The sequence below is a fragment of the Pyrus communis genome, chromosome 5, assembly GCF_041283825.1.
Source record: "Pyrus communis isolate YQ-2024b chromosome 5, ASM4128382v1, whole genome shotgun sequence".
In the NCBI taxonomy this organism is placed as follows: domain Eukaryota; kingdom Viridiplantae; phylum Streptophyta; class Magnoliopsida; order Rosales; family Rosaceae; genus Pyrus; species Pyrus communis.
This window is the reverse complement of record NC_142569.1, coordinates 16,254,702-16,275,252: the sequence shown is the minus strand read 5'-3', so window position 1 is coordinate 16,275,252 and position 20,551 is coordinate 16,254,702. Positions and strand designations below refer to the sequence as shown.

Genomic DNA, 20,551 nt, shown 5'->3' with positions numbered 1-20,551 from the left:
GGACTAAACACGGTGACTGCCTGATGCAACTCTCTCACAAAGTTATAATCAATGACGATATGTTTCGTCCAGGCATGAAATACTGGATTGGCAGCTAAATATGTTGCTGAGAGATTAAGAACCAGACGAGTGAGTGGACAAGGAAGCTCTTGCAAGACACCTTGGATCCATATTGTATCCACACAAGCATAAGCAAGAGCTTGATACTCCGCTTCCGCAAGAGAGCGGTAGCAACAAAGGTGTGGTAATAGTAATGGTGGTGTAAGGTTAGTGTTTGTCTTCTAAAACTCAAATTTCTCCACTTTACATCCCGAAACTCTATTTTCGATTCACGATGATTTTTTGTCAACTTTGTCAATATAACTGATAATACTCAACGTGGCATACTCCGTCAATAAAACTGAAAATACTCAACGTGGCATGAGTGAGACCCACTTAACTATTAATATAACTGTTGAAGAAAGTTGAGGTTCCACCATAAAACCAATTGGCAATATGGAGAGTAGTCCAACTACTTATAAGCACTTGCAAGGTCCCTCCTCTCATCAATGTGGGATTCATTCTCAACACTCCCCCTCACATGTAATGAATTTTCAAGCCTAACATGTGGACAACACAATATCGGTGAATGGTGACGTGGAGCATGTGTGACCGTTGGACTTCACACGTGGGACGACAACCTGCTATGATACCATGAAGAAAGTTAAGGTTCCATCATAAAACCAATTGACAATATGGGGAGTAACCCAACTACTTATAAACACGTGCAACATTTCTCCTCTCATCAATATAAAATTTATTCTCAATAACTTCCACATCACAATTTTCTAACATAAAAAATTCGACCAAACCCAAACGGGAACCTACTAGTCCCTCTCTCTCCCCACGGTTCATGGATTTTTATCATGTAGTAAGATTGAGCAAATTTCCTACATGGATTCAAATTTTGGTCACCTTCTTATCTAATAGTCATGGATATTTTTCCAAACTTGATGAACAAATATCAAATTTTGCATACGATGAATGCATAGAAGTTGGAGTTATAAACAATTGTCAAACGATAAATGATAAGCATACATTTTTTTAGTTTCTTTTACATCCCTATGTAATTCTGGTTGGTGGTTATGTTTGAATTATTCAAGGCTAGTTAGGAGGTAAATGTTTGGTAATTTGTAGTGCTAAAAGTGCTTTGAGCAACCACTTAAATATTACAGTCTAGTGATATTTCTCTTCATTTGTAAGTGAGAGGTCTTCGGTTTGATTCTCGCCAAAAGCGAATTTGAACCATGTTATTGCCACCACCTCCCCATAGAAAATATCGTTTGTTATAAAAAAAAAAAAAAAACATTTTTTTTCTTTTCAAAACTGCTTATGTTTGTTGTGAAAATAAACAACTGTAATAAAATTAAAAATTAAAAAAAAAGGGTAAGAAGTGCTATGAGCAACCACTTAGATACTACGGTCTATTAGTATTCCTCATCACTTGTAAGTGAGAGGTCTTAAGTTTGATTCTTACCAAAAGCGGATTTGAACCATGTTATTGCCACCACCTCCCTGTAGAAAATATCAATTGTTATAAAAATAAAAATAAAAAACAACAATGCATTAGGTTTAGGAGAAAGAGTCAATGGTAGGATTGTCAATATGAAAGTTGCATTAAGTCGGTTGTTCACCCACCTAGGTTTAGGATAAAGAGTCAAAGGTGGGATTGTCGATATGAAAGTTAACACCCAAGTCCAAACCCAAGGTTTAAGTTCTCCAATGTCCATCTCTTCAATCACTTAGAGAGAGAGAGACAAAAGTTTTATAAAATGTGAGAAACTTTTGGTGATGACCAATGTGGGATAATGAGATTTCTTCTAAAAAACTCCAACAAAATAAAGTAAAACTACTAGCAAGGCCCTTCAAGAGCTAGAACATTTCTGGAATGTCCCGGATGATTTTTTTTATAAACTTATATTGCGGAAAACTAACAATAATTAAGTCTTACGATGATTTTGTAAAAAAATTTATGAAACTTTGCAAATATGATTACAAACCGCGAGTTATAGCTGATAGTTTTTTTGAAACTGTTTGGCCACTATAGTGGGTGCATGAAGGGCTTTTAATACTTAATTAATTAGGTCGAACTTCGTAGCTTAGCGGACTGTTGGGCATTTCATCTAAAAGGCGGACAATCATCCGAGCTAGTTTGCATTTCCTTCACCAACTGTTTGAATGGAATGCTCACGTATATATGGTTTCCGTTTTTGGTTTAAAGCATTTCGAGAATTGGAGTAGTTGAAACATGAGCAAATACATATCCCAAACCAAAACGAATGAAAAACTTTAACAATGTTAGTTACCACTTTGCACGCTATATTAGCTCATGCATTATGCTCCTCCCATCATTACCCAGCCATCCTCCTTAGTTATCCAAAAAAAAAAGGAGAAAAAAGAAACACAAAATTAATTAAACTAATTAATTGAGCTCTCTCTCTCTCTCTCAGAGTCATGCATGGACTGCAGTTTACCTACCAAGTTCTTGCCATATAAAAAGTGTTTTCTTCTTGATTTTATCGAAAGCTACAAAATTATGTACAAGGTTTTAGAATCTTTGTTTTGTTCTTCTGAGTTTGCTGAGGTATTGAATATGATGATGGTGCAGTTAACTATTGCTGCCAACTGAACTGATACTCTTAAGCTTCTGTGTTGGAATTTGAAATCAGTTTACTCCGCGTTTTCCCCTCGCTTTTGTATTTTCAATCGTTACAGGCGGCAATGATGATCATGCCATACCTCATCCACAGGCTTAGATCTCTTGTGGGTTTGAAAGGCTGGGACTGTTGTGTTCTCTGGAAACTAAGTGAAGACCAAAGGTTATGAAACCATAACTACATTATCAATCTTTCAATTTCTTCATGTCCCAATATATATGTATATGTGCGCGTGCGCGTATGTGACTTACTTGTGGTTTATTTTTAGGTTTATTGAGTTGATTGATTGTTGCTGTGCTGGGACTGAGATCTCCCAAAGTGATGCTGGACAAAATCTTCCTTTCCCTCCAGTGCTTGCATGTAGGGATACAATCTTACAGCATCCAAGAACCACATCTTGTGATCTTCTAGCCCAAATACCTTCTTCCATGCCCCTAGACTCCGGGTATAACCTATTTATTTGTTTCAGTTTTCTCCTTTATCCCTCCTTTTTTTTTTTTTTTGCCGTATGAACAAAGTGTTCTCCCTTCAAGGCGGCCTGACATGTTATGATGTGCGATCCAAATTGACGATATAGAAAAATGAAAGACTGTATCACACTTTCTTTTGTGTACTTTGATTAATTTGTTAACCATTTGGCCTGGCCTCATTTAAATGTGTGATTACTGACAGGATTTATGCAGAGACCTTGATTTCAAACCAAACCAGTTGGTTAAACTTCTCTAACAACACATTTTTAAGTACTTTAGAGGTATGTACCACTAGCTCCCTTTCTCCTATTTCCAGAAGGCACTGCCCTTTTGATATCGAGCTCATACTTTTCTTGATTACACTTGCAGGAAACTATTGGGACCAGGGTTGTGATTCCAATACCGGGGGGAATAATCGAGCTTCTTGTTACCAAACAAGTAATGTTTCCAGTATCTTTAACTTTTATTTGTATATTTAACTGCATTCATGCACATTTCGTATGAGCCATAAGTAAACCGTTTTCCTTCACTATCTGAAAAAAAATGATCTTTAGCATGGCAGTTATTTTATTCTTCTGTTTTCTGTGACTGCAGGTATTTGAAGATCAGCATGTTATTGATTTTGTCGCAGCCCAATACAACATCTCACTAGAGGAGGAGGCCCTGACTAACATAACCGGTACGCGCAAAATGAGTGAAGTCGGATCAAAGCGATTTTTAGACCATCTTTCATTCAAAACTACTTCAGAGAATTTGAATCTGCATCCATATGATGTATCCATGGAGAGAACAAGCAATTCTCCAATGAACTTCTCGCAGCAATTTACTAATTACAACTCGGGAAACCTAACCAAGAATAATATTGATATTTCTTCAGCAGAAAATGGGTTTCAAGAGATGGAGGCGATGCAGAGGTCTATCACAAGTGAGAGACAACAGCACATGGATATGCAACAATATATGGAGGCATTAGTACCAAACATTGATCAGCAAGAGGGTAACGAGAAGCGGGACTCGAATACACATGAGGCAGAGGGACAAGCTGGGGATTTTATGTCGGATTGCAGCGATCAGATTGATGAGGATGAGGATACAAAATATCAAAGGAGGACAGGGAAACGGCCTCAAGCCAAAAACCTTATTGCTGAGAGAAGGAGAAGGAAGAAGCTTAATGACAGACTTTATGCTCTTAGGTCTTTGGTTCCCATTATTTCTAAGGTACCCATTGCATTTCATCATCTTGCATCTTTTCTTTTGAAGCCTCATTCGATTTGTGTCATGTCTTACTTCGTTAATGTGTTGGATCAATTCAGGCTTTATAAACGATATGAAAAGAAAGAACTCACTAGTAACCTCACGTAATAGGCTCATAAGAAGACCTATTCATAGTCAAGTTAGCTAGGGCAATGTATCCTCCTCTCTTCTACACCCAAGTTCAAATCTCCCTCCCTACAGTTTAGATTAAATTAGAATATCGCTCGACTATAAAAGTAATTGGCTCATTGAAAATGTTGTCTTTTATCTAATGCCAACTCCCTTTCAATTCACAGTTGGACAGGGCCTCCATTCTTGGGGATGCAATTGAATATGTGAAGCAGCTGCAGAAGCAAGCTAAACAGCTCCAAGATGAGCTTGATGATCATGCAGATGATGATGCTGCTACGAAAAATGTCAAATCAGAAATTCAGAGCCGAAGTGGAGTTAATCACATTAGGCCTAAAACAGATGATCATCAAGATGATCATAAAGCTTCAAATGGTTCTCATTTTGGAACACCGGGAGACTGCAGCGTCTCGAAACAAAGCAGAGATTATTCATATACTGTCCATGATCACAAGACAGAACAAATGGAGGTACATATCTTGTGTTCTTCTCTTCTTGAAGTTTTTCTTTTTTTGGGAAGTGATTTTTGCACTTCACCTACATTCGTTCCCTCTTTTTAGCCATTGGATTGAATAAATCCATGTAGAACCAATGGACAAAAGCAATGGGAGGAAAGGATAAGGAGAAAACAGGATTGTGAAAACGACTACCCTTTTCTATTCGGGATTAATTTATTTCTTGGGTATTAATCAAAGAAATGGAAAATGTTGCAGCCCCAAGTGGAAGTGGCTCAATTGGATGGAAACCAGTTCTTTGTGAAAGTGTTCTGTGAGCAAAAGCCTGGTGGATTTGTGAGGCTGATGGAGGCTTTGAGTTCACTGAGCCTGGAAGTTACTAATGCAAATGTGACTACCTTCAGATGCCTTGTGTCCAATGTTTTCCTTGTAGAGGTTAGTTGCTTTTCTAGCTCAAAACTCTAAATTTTTTCCAACTGTTGCACATAGTAGGGAAATTTTTTGGGTATACAACGAATGTACACAATCCCTTGTCTCACAACTATATGTCACATAATCAGTATGTGAGGGTCGTTTTTCGCGAGGGCAACATTGCGTATACTTGTTGTATGCAAGGAGTTTCCTTAGTGAGATGAGGCAAGCTCCTATACACCTTCCCCTTATCTGTGTGAGAGAGTTGAGAAAAAGTATTGGGAGAAAAGTTAAGAGGGTTGTAACATCTACCATACAATTTAAAGAAGCATTGATCTTACATAAAGTGATTTTGTTCAATTTTTTTGTTGCCAGAAAAAGGATACTGATATGGTTGAAGCTGATGATGTGAGGGACTCCTTGCTAGAGCTAACAAGAAATCCGTCAAGACCGCGCAGCGAGACAGCTAAAGCGGTGGAAAATGGCGTTGGCTTGGACAACCATCATGACCACCACCACCACCAACACCTCCACAACCACCATTTTAGTCCCCTCCACTTGCACCATCTTCCTAATGAAGCATAAAGCTTCAGTGTTCCATATGGGAAAAGCATTTTTCAGTACTTTATGTTTTGGTTAATTTTCACTTTGATACAAGTTTTTGCACAATCTCAAAGGACAGATTCTACATATCTTAAACTAACAGAAACGTTGCTCTCTTTATATATCAACCCTAAATCACTATGACTATCCAATCAATTGCTTAGTCTTTGATATATTATTATTAACCAATTTTCGCCAATTGTCTAAAAATTACATTATAATGATATATGTATGTCCGACATTGGGATTTCACACATAGAAAGAGTGAGTGTCGCCATGAACAATGAATCTCTCACTCTTTCCATTGATGTGAAATCTAACAAGTTTTTTTTAGAGTCGCTTGATAACTTTGTTTTCAGTTTTTGTATTTATTTTTTTTAGCAAAAAGTTTTTTTAAATAAAAATACAAATTGAAAACTGAAAACCAAAAAGTTAAATCTTTCTTTCTTTCTTTCTTTTTTGAGGGGGCCGTTAGAAAACCAATTTATTTGCAGTTTTTGTTTTCACATTTTTTGAAAATTGAAACTCATTTGATAAATACTTTTAATTTTCAGTCTTGCTTGTTACACCTACCATTTGTAAACCAGAAGCTTAACTAAGTCGGCTAGAACGATGTACTCTCATCTTTACAACCAAATTCAATTTTTTTATAATTTAGATTAGATCAACTATATCCCTTGAATAATAAAAACCAAATTTACTCAGGATGGGTTATTAGTTACGGCCCAAAATAAAATTAAAAAAAAAAGGACCTAGGGACATTACCAATTGGCCCAACAAAGGCAGAGTGAGGCCCATAACCAACCACTTGGCAGTTCCAATATCGAGACTTTCCCCATCACCAAGTAATCCCAGGAAACCTAGTAACACGGTCTACGTGCAAAATTCCACAAGAACCCTAGACTCGACCCTCCCTCTCCTAAAACCCCACTGACATCCCAAAAAAATCCCATCTTTTTTGGTCCATCAATGGCCCCTGTCGCCACCGGCGGTCGATTCAAAGAGCTCCTGAAGAAGTACGGCAAGGTCGCACTGGGCGTCCATTTCTCAGTCTCAGCTGCCTCGATCACAGGCCTCTGTGTCGCCATCAAGAACAACGTCGACGTCGAATCGCTGCTCGCCAAGCTTCACATGGGGAGCGTGTCCTCCAAAGACGAAACCCCCCAAAACCCACCTGTAATCTCCGATGGTTCGGTTTCTCGGGACGGACCCACATCGGGAAACGGGCAATCGACGGCTGTGGTTGTGGAGAAGGAGAGGAATCGGACGGCTGAGCTCGCGGCTTCGACTGGTGGGGCTCTGGCATTGGCTTTGCTCTGCAACAAGGCTCTGTTTCCGATTCGGGTTCCCATCACTGTGGCGCTTACCCCTCCTGTGTCTAGGTTTTTGGCGCGAAATAGGTTCATCAAGACCGGCGGTCTATGAACGTCTTTGCCTGGTACTTGTTTATCCTTGCTTTTTATATATCTTTTCTTTTTATATTTAAATTTTGGTTATTTTGATGTTTATTGAGATGAAAATGAACATAAAAACGGCAATTGAATGTTGAATTTTTTATTTTGCAACGGGATGTATGACTGGTAGCATTTGGGTGAGAATTGAAGTTGAACAACTGATTTCGATGTGCCCTAAGTGGTGTGATTCTGGAATGCTTGAACTATAAATTTGGGTGCACAAGTTTGTTGCCGGAAAAATTCGGATATTTGATGAACAATTTGAAGTTTAAGACGGAGTATCAGATTTTAAGTAGCTGTGAACGATGATGATGATAGTGATGATACTTTCTGATTAATTGAAGTTTTACTTCTCATAGATCGAAATGAGTTGAGTGACATGTAATTGTTAATATTGAACTGCGTAGTGTTCATGAACCGTTATTCCATTAGAGGATCAACTGGTGTAGCATCTTATTGTTAAGTAATTTGTATCTGTTGTAAACTTGTAATCGCCGGAGATCTTTAAATGCCTGAACTTCTAACTCAAATTTATATAGAATCCATAATTCTCAGGCACTTAATTCTAGGACACATTCCACATTCCACATTCCACATTATCTGGCATGGTATAAATTGGGAAGAAGCTGCATTTCCCGCAGTGAATTTTCATTTGTTTCAGTGATTCGACGTTCCTGCAAGCTATTGCCTTCAGATAAGCCTTCCATAGTTCTAAAATGTGAAACCACAAAGCCTAACCTGGTAATTAGCTAGTATAGCAATGTGGATCATCTTTCTTGCCGGGAACTCACGTATCTTTCTTGTGGCATATCAGGAGAAGGAGCAAAGGAACTATAATAATCGTGGAAGTTATAGTAATTACCAACAACAGTATCACGTGGAATCCTAAAGTTTGCACAAAGTAGTGAAGGTGGATTCGGTTTAAGCATTGCAGGAGAGAGCGGCGATCGCTCCCGTAGCAAATCGGTGAGAGGAGAATTTTAGTATTGTTATTGTTATTATGTCAATCAGATGGGTTCTCCCATCCCACTCTTCTATTCAGATCTGAATCTGTGAGCTTATACTCTTCTTTTTCTTACTAATAATGTAAGTATTGCATCGATGGATTTTATGCAAATCTCATCATTTAAGTTATGTTGATTAGCTTGAACAGGATTGTTCGGTTCATTCGGATGTCAATTATTTATGTTGCAGAAATTTATGATTTCGTTTGGACACAATCCTTGTGTTTTTAACAGATTGGTGAATGACGGGTTCAATGTTTACTCGAAAATGATAGGGTTTAGAGGAGTTTTATAGAAATCAAATCAACTTAACATCCATTACACTATGTTTGGATGAAGAAATTTAAGATTACCAAATAATTTTATTTTCTCAAATTTGTGAATTTTCTTGTTTGGTTAACTGAACAATGAAATTGAATACGGAATTTGTTATTTTTTAACTCTCAATTATAGAAATTGAAAAATGACATCTATTTACATGAAATTTAAACTTAGGAATTGAAGGTCTCAAATTCCAAGTTTTCTTTCACTCAGAAATTCTAAATTTGTATGTTTATGAATCCAACAGGGGAATTGGTGCATATCAATTTATAAATTCTGACTTTTACCCAAATTCCAAGTTTAGTTTTCTACTATATTTTTGCAATATGGAAGCAGTCCATGGTAAAAGATGCAGCTCAAAATGACCGAAAACAAAATAGCTAAACAAAATAGCATTCTAAAAACTGAAAAAAAAATTGTTTGAAAATCTTGGATTTCGAATTAAATCTTGATTACAATGTTGAATAAGTGAATAGAACAAATGAGGCAAGAGTTGAGTCAATTGTGAGAAGCCAATCCACACAGTAAATCTGATATAGTATCAATTAAATCCATAAAAATCCTGAAGAGGGAGCAACCGAAAAGTGATTGCAAAGCTATGGTTGCTTTTGCGGCTGCAGAAAGCACCTGCCAAAAGCTACCAGAAGATATGTCAACATAAGCTAGCAACCAGATGCCGAAAGTCACTCCCAATCAGGGGAGTGCCGGCAACTTTGCCTCGACAAACCCCCAGTATGCCTAAAAAGGGAGATAGTATACCTAATGACAAGGTGTAGACGTCTGGGGATAGCCTGAAGTCTCAACTAAAATGGGTCAGGCTTTCAATTTCTATTGAGTTTGAAAAAATGAATTCAAATTGAATGTGAAAACCTTTTGACAAGTATCCGAAATCTTCAGAAAATAACAACGAAACAAAACGGATTGACCTTTTTGGCTTGATGGATCCGAGATCTTGACAAATAGAATCTTCAAACCTATGCTACGATTGTTGCAGATGCTTAAATTCTTGACAATTAGCTCCAACCTCACTCAGGGCCGAGAAAAGCTTTGGCACAATCTTAGCTAACATCAACTTGAAACCAACCGAAGTTGAATTTACATCACTCTTATCACTAAGAGAGGCATCTTTAGTGAGAGAACCAATCGAATAGCCCTTCATATATGCATCGCAGGCCTTCAAGATATAGAAACCACGCCTCCGGAAATGGTCATTGACGAGCTCTTCAAAGTCCTAGACATGCCAACAATACTATTACTAAACTTTATTGAGTCAAAGATAAAAGAAACATATAGGACTTTCTTTGTAAAATTACCACACAACATAAAACGTGAAGAGCATTCCCCAAGTATTTAGCAAATATAAACAAAACATCAAGTAGATTCAATATTTTCAAGATGCCATGTAATGCATACAGTTCACTTTTTTTTCCTACCATGTGCGGATATTGCTCATATACTTCAAGGGGTACACCCAACTCAAACAGAAAAGATTATATCAACAGACTGAGTAATATCCAACTAATATAGAACCCCTATAACCAAACAAATTTTAATGCATCAAAGATATGAGGAAACGATCATATATGATACACACAAAGAAATAGAATCTTATAACGGAACAAGATAAAAATTGAATATTCGATATCTGATACATCACCTTTGGTGGCCTCCGAATAAGATACATCATTGTCTTACAGTTCAGTAAGAAAGTATTCTCATTGTAGGACAACGAATTTTTCTCTCCTTCAGCCGTCCCAACCTGCTTATCGTAGCCCGCTTCATTAAAATATGGCTTAGAATTTAGCACCAACCCTTGGAGCGAAACAAGAACTTGAAGGATGCTAGAAGACTTTGGATCCCACACTTCATTCCCTCTGCCAGTCCAAGTATTCAAAAGACTAAGACACACTTTGCCTTCTTCATATAGATTTGGATTTATCCGCCAGCCGCCAGAATGATAGTATGCTGTCTGTAACACATAAATCCATTCAGAAAACGACAGATAAATGCTCTTTCTTTTTCTTTTTCTGTCTTTTTTTTTTTTTTTTTTTTTTTTTTTGCATCAAATCCAAAAAAAATGTTGTGAAAAAAAAAATGATAGTATAGCCAAAGATTAATAAATAATAAAAAGTAGTTCTAACCAGAGGAACATCAGGGTACTCTGGAGGGAGGTGAAAATCAAAAAAGAAGAGGCCATCTTGGTAAGGTGTCCCATAAGCCCCAACTATAACTGCCCTCAAGAGATCCATTCGATCTTCATAAACTCGTACACAAATCCCATCTGTTTAAAAATTTACTGTTAAAATCAAGTGTTTCTAAAATGGGACAGATAGTGATCGTCAAAATAAGAAACTGAACCCTTACCAGGAAGGTTATTTTGAAGGATGTTCCAATCTTGCTGAACCTTCTTAAACCACTTTCTTCCACTGGTATTCTGTAAGTATCATTTAATGTGAAAAACAGGTTAGAAGTATGAGGACAGTTGACCTATTAACAAGGCCAGAATAGAATGACAGGCTTTAGTCGTCGCGGCAAACCAATTTTAGAAAATTAATAGAAAGCCCCTCGCAAAAAAAACTATTCAAATACTCTTAGACAACTTCTTTATCATTAAGGGCACCTCTTTTATTATTAAGGACATTTGTTTAATTCAAAACCCTCATGAAGTGTGACTCCTTTTTTGTTTTTTGTCCTTAAATAATAAGAAAAATGGTCCAAGTGTTTTTTGATAAAAAAAAGTTTTGTGTGACTTTTTATTAGTTCTCTGTAACAATTTCCAGTTCATTAGTCCTCGTATGTCAAATAAAATATAAAGCAGGAACAGAAACTGGAAAATCAAATAGACAAATATATCTAACCGCTTTATTTTCATTTCTTCTTTCTCTTCTTTAAAGGAAAAATATGTATCCTTGTCTAGCCTATTATACCTAATCTATAAAAGGTCCATGCTACAGAACGAGGATCCTTCAAGAATACAAAGCAATAATGGGGTTGAAACTGAAATAGAAAAAATACCTGCCCAGCTGCACAAAGGAAATGATGGTCCAAAGGATCTTTGGCAATATCAAAGCGTTTGAAACTGCAAGCATCATCCTTACTGCATTCTACAAAATCTGATTCTTCAGTCTTTAAGTTGCATAGAATTTCTGCTGCATCAAACATTTCTGTAGCCTGTGGGGTAACATATTTCTCTTCTTCTTCCTTATTTATTTCTAGACCATAAGGATCCACCACATTAGATTTCTGAGAGCTGGAATCTTCACCGTGATCTCCTCCCTGAGCAATTTCTACTTCCCGAGGCTCAACTTCACCTTCGCCCTCACCTTCAGTATCCAAAGAATTTGAATCCAAATTTCTTTGTCCTCTTGAGAATATACCATGTGCCAGTCTGGTAACGAACCTAAGTGCAGCCAAGGGAACAGACAATGCCGGGTTCCTCCCAGAATTATTCTCTCCACTCTCTTCAGCTTCAAAATTCATCCCAATGGCATTTTGTAGCCGAACTTCCTGAACATCAACAACTTTCTCATCTTATTCAACAATAAGAATCAAACCAAATAAAGTATATTTAAGGTCTTCTCTATACAAATATACTCTTAAGAAAATAATAAATTCATCCAGAAGAAGAATCAGTTTCCCAATATGATGAATTCAAGTAACCATAATCAGTTTCCCAATACAAGTACCCAGTCTGTCATTTTAATATTACTTTAAAAGCCAATAAACTCAAAAACTCACGTCCTTAAAGAGGGAGGATTACAATTAGGACTAGTGGCCCAAAGCTCCTCTTTCCCAGATGAAAGAACAACATCTTGAAATACATGGAACAATGTAATTATTTTTTGGGCAGGTATCCGATTGTAAATATGGTTAAACATACAGCTATTTCAAACAGAAACAAACCTCTTCTGTACTCGCAGGGACAAATAGTGCAGGCATCTCATCATCATTAACCGTTTCCCAACTAGCAGCATCACTAACATCACTTCCAGCACCGATGGAGTCATCATCATCAGCTCGGCCAACAACATAAATTGCTTGAGGTCCAACCTAATAACAAATCAAAGAAACAAGAAATACATTGGAACACTTCCATAAAATTTGACATATGATTGAATTTTGAAAAACAAGCACAAATTTAGTTGTCTTTATGCCAGAGCAAGGAAAAACAACCAAGAAAAAAAAAATCTTGTGATCAAACAATAATCCAAAATAATATATTCGAATAAGATCCCAATTTTGTTTTACACCCACCATTCTCCGAGCAGCTGCTTACCATCAGAAGCTTCCCATAAGTTTCTACTCTTTTCTCTCATACTCTATTGAATCGAAGATTTTATATGACATGGTTTACATCCCTCCCTTTGACTAGATTCTTTCATCCTAATCAATATAACTAACAATTCCAATACAAGATAAGCCACTATTAAAGTCTTTTTTGATTTCGTTTCCGAGGCACGGAACGGGCTGGACGCCCATCAGGAGTGGAGCCCTCAGGAAAAGGACTTCCGAGAACTAGAATTTTTAAGTGGACTTCAAAAAGTAAACTGAACCATTTTTTGGGGAGGAGAGGTTAGAACTAAGAAGTAATAGTGATGATGTTATCAATTTAATAATTCTAAGTTACTGATACAAAGTTTTATGTTGATTGACAGCCAAAGCGTGAACAAGAAAACAAGAGTGACAATTTGAAATTAGGCAAATGAATATACCGTAGAAACCATCCCATCAGCCCATGTAACTTCAATATCCCCATTCTTAAGACCAGTTATATTTCCAACCCAAGAAAGATCGGAGAAGTCCAAACAAGCTTCATCACTAGATAGATCTTCCTTTTTTGTAGAAGCGGAACTAAGATCACTTGGTCCGTTTTGTTGCTTTGGTTCCTCATCTAAGTCTGTCCCAGAAGCGGTTTGTGCAGAGACAAAAACTGGCAACAATCTGACAACAACATCCCCATGACAGTAATCATAATCCGGATGCCCCTCAAGCTCATAGACACTCACAACTTCCTCCTTCTCAAACTCTCTAGGATCTTCCAGTCTGGAAACTGGCTTTAACCACCTCACACAAGCTGTTCTCTCCTTGGCATTGACACTTTTCACAAGCCCAACACGCCTAGCTTCATAAGCATCCTCACCATCATCAGACGCCTTCTCCACCACATACTGTTCAGCAACAAATTCGTGATCACCCGGACTATCAAGCGGAATTAAATCTTTTGAGTCCAGTTTCAGTTCTGTTGTACCATCCTGCCATGCCACATCAACTGTCGTCTTGGTATTGACAATCAAAAAGGATCTTTCAAAATTTTCTTCCTTCCGTGCCTTCTTGTCTCTCCTAACCACAACTTTGCGGATCTTTTTGCGATGAAGAGGCCAGGTTTCATGAACTGGCTCCTTTGAAACTGACAATAAACTATTACACAAACTAGATTCAACAGATGTATTCCTTCCAGTATTTCCATTGTTTCCATCTAATACAGATACTAGATCGATGTCCATGGATTCGTGATTGCCATTTGGTTCATCAAGCGCACTCTCCTCTGAATCACACTTACTACCCATTTGAGTAGGTTCTAAGTCACTGCTTACAGAATCATGAGGTTCTAAATTTGATGATCCCTTGTCTAACGGAATGGAAGATGATGACACTGATGAGGGAAGAAGACACCAATCACCCAATTGCCAAGTTGTATGTGTAAAACAAGACAATAATTTCAAGTTCTTGGGAATCTGCTCTTTAGCAGGTGCGGTAGAAGAATCTGGCCCACAGCCAGCAGAAGCTATCCAATAAATTAATACTGAAGCAACTGTAACCTTAGTAACAGTACCTTCCACACGATTAGGTTTCCACAAGCCAGATAGCCACCTAGCATTCTTGAAAACTGACGATCTTGCCTTCACACGCTGACCTGGGTAGTAAGGGAAATGCACATCCTCAAGCATATTCTTGGAAACCGGTTTCAGATCCATCGGCTCTGCTTTCATAATTTTACACACAGAACCATCATCAAACAAAACTGTCACATTATCATAAACATCATCAATCCTACCTAGCCAGGGACCAAGGACCACATAATCACCCACGGTGAACTCCCTCACACGTTTTAATTCGTTGGATGAAAGGTCTTTTATGACTGACCCATCAGGAGCTAATAAATCAACAGAGATATTGACATCCACCACAACACCAACTTGCCCGGTTGGGTCAGAAGCAGCAGCAACAAAATCCCCATGTAAGAACCCTCGATCAACAACTGTTAAATCATTAATGTTTTGGGTTGACTCAGTCTCATCCATCCAAAGTACTCGAACCTGGTCAGCGGGAAGGGGACCAGTCTTATCATTACTACCATTTTTGTTCTCGTCACCATTCCCATGAGTAGTATTATTGTTATTACCACCTTCTTCCTCATTCTCATCGTCGTCGCAGTCATCATCTTCATCGTCATCCTCGTCATCAGTGATGCTACTATCAGAATCTGAATCACCAGCAACCTCAGTCACAATCCCAGTCATACCACTCTTGCTCCTGACGACATCTTGTCTATAAATATATGGGGTATTGTTAATGTTACTGACAGCCTCACTTAACTTTTTAACTTCATTACTTTCAGTAGTTACATTTGAATCGCAAAGAACTGTGCTTGTTGAAGAATCAACCTGGCTCAACGAAATATTATCGTGGTCAATAGCAGTAGGCTTGTCATCTTTAAAAACAGTGTCATGCTCCTTGGTTCCCATCCAAAATCTGACAACAGGCGATAAATGTGGTATCTAACGTCAAGCTGAAATCATATACAACCAAAACGAATAGCAAAATTTTGAGATTTATCATCTTCTTAAGAGAAAGGAAACACATTTTTATCATTGATAATTTATCAACTTAATCATAAAGCTAGACTCATATGTTTTCAACCTTTAAAAAAGCTTCTGGGCAACTATAGAGTTCTACGTATTACTACTTTTAACCAAAAAAGTGAGTTACTTAAAAATGTTCCTGTTATAAAAAGAGTCCAATAACAACAGATTAACACATAATCCCTGTGACTACCTACTTCTCAGATGGAAAACCAATACTAAACTACAAGTCTACACCGAAAAGTTTCAACCCCGAAAAACTAGTTCAACAAGAAGACACATGTCCAAATACATGATATTCATCCAACATAAGAAACTTAATAATTAACATCAGAATCCAATCACAACAAGCTAAGAAATATTCACAAGCACAAACCAAGGCACGAATCCGATAATAACGTGGAACCCAATATTCCAGTCGGATTCAACAACATATAGGATGATTTGGGTGCACAAAAAAACCAATTTTATCAATAAAATTGCAGCTTAGAAAGCCGAGAGTAGCTCACATTTAGCAGACAAACCCAACAATCAAACAATACAAATGGAAAAAGCATAACAGAAAAAACCGATATAAAATATCATCTCTATTAGATTGTGTGTTTAATCATGGATTTCAATCCAGCCCATTTGCAATCGGAAGTAAATGAGAAAAACGATTAAAATTAATAAAACTAATAATTTAAAAATGGAGCTTGGAGGTATATGTAATTAGATGATTGCAGGAGGGGTTGTGTGAGAATATACCTGAAGAAATCTGGGTGCTCGATGAATCAGAGAGAGAGAGAGAGAGAGAGAGAGAGAGAGAGAGATACTCTGATGGAGGAGGAAGACGACGGAGAGAGAATGGGAAGAGCCTTTCGGTTTTTTGAACGGAGGGTATAAAGCTGTGAGCTGGAAGGGAAGCGGCACTAGGGGTATTCTCGTAATTCGGATGATGTTGATATGAGAGAGGCTTGTATTTAAGAAAAAGATAATAATGACATTTTAAATTCTCTTTCGCTTCTAGATTTCTTTTCCTTCTTAATTAATTGGGGAGGTGAACCTGCTTTTTTTTTTTTTTTTTTAAATCAGAAAAACTTCACAACTCACTTAGAATAAACAAAAATATCTTTTGACAAAAAAAAAAACTATTGTTTTTAAGAACTAAGAGCAGATAATGTTTTACCGTAGTGACAGAAAATAATAATGTTTATGCACTTTGGTGCAGGTACGATCCGCATTACCCCTAACATTTAACAATTTAATCTACTAACCTTATCATTTATCCAAAAAAAAAATTCAATTACAATTGTTGTTCACCTATATCTATGGTCAATGTTACAAGAGAATCGACGAGAAAGAGAAAGCAACACGATTTCTAGATCTTTAAAACCAAATACTTGGTCAAGCAATGGTAAGGGAAATAGAACATAAGACCTCAAATGCATGATAGATGTTTTAATCTACAAGTTAAGAAGTTATATACTTAAATTGGGTATTAGGGTTTGTAAATGATAATATACAAATATACTTTCAAGGCTTCACCCCCTATCATCATATATCAATTGAGTAAACTCTCATTTACTAGTTTGATGGGAAAATGTCATCTTGTATTCAAATTACAATTTATGCCATTTATTATGTATTTTTTATTGCTTATTTTCTTTATAAAATTACAACAAAACTAAGATCCAAGAATGTGATGACCAAAGTTACCAAAAGTTGTATTGAAAATGGGATATGGATGGTATATGCCTTTTGAAAGAAGACTATTAAATTAAGAGAGTTTTAACGAAACACTTTTGATACTGTTCACTTTTAACGAAAATGATATTTTTATTCTAAAAAATCATTCTTGTTACTATCCACTTACAACCTTTTTGTCATTTTGATTAAAACTCAAAGTTTTCAAACCATTTTCATTAGTTTTCCTTTAAATTAATTTCAATTTTTTTTTGTTGGAAAATTAATATCAAATATTAATTATGATTTGAATACTTGAAGACTCGAAGCAAAGAAAATTGATTGCGCTTTGTTTGGACAATGGGGAGAATAGTGAGAGTTTGAAGGACTAGGCAAGGTAGCCTTTTCTTGCAAGGGAGGACTGCTTCAAGGTCAAGAAGTCATCCTTTAGGACAAGCAAATTACCATTCTATTTTTTATAAATATTTAAGCCTATTGAATTTTTTTTTCCTCTTCTAATAATTATGGTTTATAAAACTTGGAACATAAAGTTTCTCTTAGAAAAGTGATAATGGGTAGCCCGGTAAATCAAATGATCATATGTTAGTAAGAAGTTAATCTAGTCTTCATTTTTCACCACTATTAAACACAACATTTGAAAAAAATAAAAACAAAAAAGAAGAAAGAAGAGGTTTATTGCCATTTATGTGATAACTAACCTCAAGATAATGAGCAACCCTAATATAGTCGTAATTTTATTTTTTTTAATTTCAAGATCGTACGTAAATTTGAAGTCAAAATCTCCAACTTTTTTTTTCTATTTAACTTTTTATATGGGCCTGAGGCCCAAAACAATGCTCCGTAAATGCAGTTAAACCCGGGAAGATGTAGACGATCTAGATCCACTACCCCATATATAGCAAACGACGTCGTAACTAACTCCCGGGACTACGTGGAAACGCGGCATCATATCGTTCTCACCACTGAAGCAAAACAAACGGAAAGCCGAGCCGGAGAAGATGATCGTCTCCGTCGCCGTCGTCGGCCACCAGAACAACCCGCTTTACATTCAAAGCTTCACTGACGCCGATGACGCCCTCAAGCTCCACCACATCGTCCACTGCTCCCTCGACGTCGTCGACGAGCGAGGTAAACAAAATTCAAGATTCAGATGTGGGTCAGGGTCTCCGTTACTTTTGAAATTCTCACTTCTGCGTTCTGCTAAATAGTTTTGATTTTTCTGTTCGATCGAATTGGAAATAGACTAAACACTGAAATCATTTTTGGGTCTGCTTTATTTAGCTGAAAAATTAGACCTTTGATTGTCGGGTTTGTGTATTTTAGTTAGAATTTATGTAAAGTTTGTGTATTTTTGTGTGATTTTGTAGTGAACAATCCGAAAAAGTCCGGGCCAACATTGAATGAGACATTCTTGGGTCTGCTGTATCCAACTGAGAATTACAAAGTGTGAGTACTTTTGTTGTGTATGCTTAGCTTGAATGTATTGATCTTTGGTGTTCTTATATGGTGATATTGTTTACAGGTACGGCTATTTGACTAATACAAAAGTGAAGTTTATCTTGGTAACTACTGATCTTGATGTCAAAGATGCCGATGTTAGAAATGTGAGTATTGCTCTTGGTGTTGCATCTTACTGAATTACTCATTTTCTGAAAAATTAAACATGATGCAGCATTCACTCAGAAATTTTCATCAATGCTACGATGTTTTCCGACGTAAATTAGTTGCTATGTTTATATGCATACTTCTGAAACAAGGTTTCTTTCTTTTTTTGGGAAATGACTTAAATAGTAAGTTATGGATGCAAGTGTATAGGAAGAAATGGAACTCCCGATCATATTTAGGGCACTGGAACTTAGGAGGACTGCGTAGATTTAAGCGGAGTTAGACTGGTGAGAGTTGTGTTTTGTGTTTACTGTTTTTGTTTTGTCATGGAGGACAAATGCTAGATTTCTTCAATGGCAAATGGATGTTATAGATTCCACTTTGCAAAACTTGCTTCTTGTAGGCATATAGCCAGTGGAATGCAAATTGATTTCGCAGTTTCTGCTTCCTCCAGTGAGAGAATGTTCATAAAGCAGTCATGACTTCATGTTTATGTACATAAGATTGATGAAATTTGGTCTTCTCCAAAGATTGATTGAATTCATATGGTTTTGAGAGATTGAAAGCCCTCTTAATCCACCTTAGTTCATGCATAGTTTGGAAATGAGATGCGAGAATAAGTGATATGAAATATTGCGACAGTAGTTCCCTTGACAAGAAATGCATATGTGACAAATTTACCCGTACGTCTAACATGTTTATTTCCTGCCATCATGTACTTCTTAAACAACTGTAGGCAGCTGTTATGTTTCTTGAGAATATGAATTCTTGAATTATTGATTTTCTATGGTACTCTGGTGTATGGGTTACTCCGTTTGTTTAATTGGTTATGATTCCCTATGCTTCCATTTTGATAGTGTGGGTGGCCACTAGTTTTTGTAAGTGCTAAATATGTTCCATGGTGTGCTATCTTTAGTGAGTATTGTCTATATATGCAACAAGGTTTGGATAATCCCTCTAATTGGTTTATTTGTGTTGTAGTTTTTCAGGAGATTCCATGCCGCTTATGTGGACGCAATTTCAAACCCGTTTCATGAGCCAGGTAAAAAGATAACCTCGAAAACGTTTGCAGAAAGGGTGAGCACAATCGTCAAGTCATTTGGCATGAGTTCAACCAGGTGAATGATCTCGACAGGATCGTAACTGAACATTCTGAGTCTTTCTTTGTTGAATGGGTGGAGTTCATTCGCTTTTCTCACCTACGAAGTGGAGTTCGATAAGATCACATGTTTTGTATCCCAAACTTAAGTTCTACTACAGATGAAACAATTTGTGATTCTTCTTTTCCAATATAACATTGTAAAATTTCTAACATTTGGCTTCACCGGATATGGCTTTCATCTTCCGTGTTCTTCGTTTGCAACGTCTTTTCGTTTCTTTTCTTCTAACATTGGCATACAAATGAAAACAATTCCATCTCCAAATCCACGTATGAAAATGATAACAACATAATAATGATTGTAAAACCATCCACCCTAAACAAGTTAATACCGTTTACCGAGTAGCCGGACAAAGAAGAAAAAGACTTTACAGGCATCATGTGTTGAACCAAAATTACATAGTTTACGATACAACTTTCTCAACCATAAGCGGAAAAAAG

The 20,551-nt window shown here is 36.9% G+C and overlaps 4 protein-coding genes across 9 annotated transcripts; 3 read left to right on the top strand and 1 right to left on the bottom strand.

Moving 5' to 3' along the window:
• Nucleotides 1-2,386: 2,386 nt before the first annotated feature.
• LOC137721894 (transcription factor ABORTED MICROSPORES) lies at nucleotides 2,387-8,692 on the top strand. Of its 2 annotated transcripts, XM_068460921.2 has the most exons (10): nucleotides 2,387-2,858; nucleotides 2,965-3,141; nucleotides 3,369-3,447; nucleotides 3,536-3,604; nucleotides 3,761-3,845; nucleotides 4,044-4,384; nucleotides 4,717-5,019; nucleotides 5,263-5,439; nucleotides 5,791-7,456; nucleotides 8,287-8,692. In XM_068460921.2, the coding sequence occupies exons 1-9, from the start codon at nucleotides 2,761-2,763 to the stop codon at nucleotides 5,998-6,000; spliced, it is 1,539 nt and encodes a 512-aa protein (XP_068317022.2). In that variant the 5' UTR covers nucleotides 2,387-2,760; the 3' UTR covers nucleotides 6,001-7,456; nucleotides 8,287-8,692. The 2 variants fall into 2 exon arrangements, with proteins under 2 accessions (XP_068317022.2, XP_088550732.1); XM_088694606.1 differs by having other exon boundaries at nucleotides 2,564-2,858; nucleotides 3,761-4,384.
• Nucleotides 6,988-8,692, top strand: LOC137726101 (uncharacterized). Of its 2 annotated transcripts, none has more exons than XM_088694607.1 (2): nucleotides 6,988-7,456; nucleotides 8,287-8,692. In XM_088694607.1, exon 1 carries the CDS (start codon nucleotides 6,988-6,990, stop codon nucleotides 7,441-7,443), a length of 456 nt encoding a protein of 151 aa, XP_088550733.1. In that variant the 3' UTR covers nucleotides 7,444-7,456; nucleotides 8,287-8,692. The 2 variants fall into 2 exon arrangements, with proteins under 2 accessions (XP_088550733.1, XP_088550734.1); XM_088694608.1 differs by lacking the exon at nucleotides 8,287-8,692 and adding an exon at nucleotides 7,603-7,634.
• Nucleotides 8,693-9,213: 521 nt separating this feature from the next.
• On the bottom strand, nucleotides 9,214-16,616 carry LOC137726385 (putative ubiquitin-conjugating enzyme E2 23). Of its 4 annotated transcripts, none has more exons than XR_015962845.1 (9): nucleotides 16,408-16,596; nucleotides 13,510-15,587; nucleotides 12,701-12,847; nucleotides 11,813-12,304; nucleotides 11,162-11,231; nucleotides 10,939-11,078; nucleotides 10,455-10,766; nucleotides 9,557-10,028; nucleotides 9,214-9,424 (listed from the first exon to the last, which is right to left on the bottom strand). XR_015962845.1 is itself a non-coding variant. In XM_068465306.2 (8 exons), the coding sequence occupies exons 2-8, from the start codon at nucleotides 15,541-15,543 to the stop codon at nucleotides 9,777-9,779; spliced, it is 3,447 nt and encodes a 1,148-aa protein (XP_068321407.2). In that variant the 5' UTR covers nucleotides 15,544-15,550; nucleotides 16,408-16,616; the 3' UTR covers nucleotides 9,214-9,776. The 4 variants fall into 4 exon arrangements, 2 of the variants coding, with proteins under 2 accessions (XP_068321407.2, XP_068321406.2); XR_015962846.1 differs by having other exon boundaries at nucleotides 9,724-10,028; nucleotides 16,408-16,518; XM_068465306.2 differs by having other exon boundaries at nucleotides 9,214-10,028; nucleotides 13,510-15,550; nucleotides 16,408-16,616.
• A 1,618-nt stretch (nucleotides 16,617-18,234) lies between these two features.
• Nucleotides 18,235-20,309, top strand: LOC137725716 (uncharacterized). The gene is made up of 4 exons (XM_068464485.2): nucleotides 18,235-18,474; nucleotides 18,714-18,792; nucleotides 18,869-18,950; nucleotides 19,933-20,309. Exons 1-4 carry the CDS (start codon nucleotides 18,345-18,347, stop codon nucleotides 20,071-20,073), a joined length of 432 nt encoding a protein of 143 aa, XP_068320586.2. The 5' UTR covers nucleotides 18,235-18,344; the 3' UTR covers nucleotides 20,074-20,309.
• The last annotated feature ends 242 nt before the right edge of the window (nucleotides 20,310-20,551 follow it).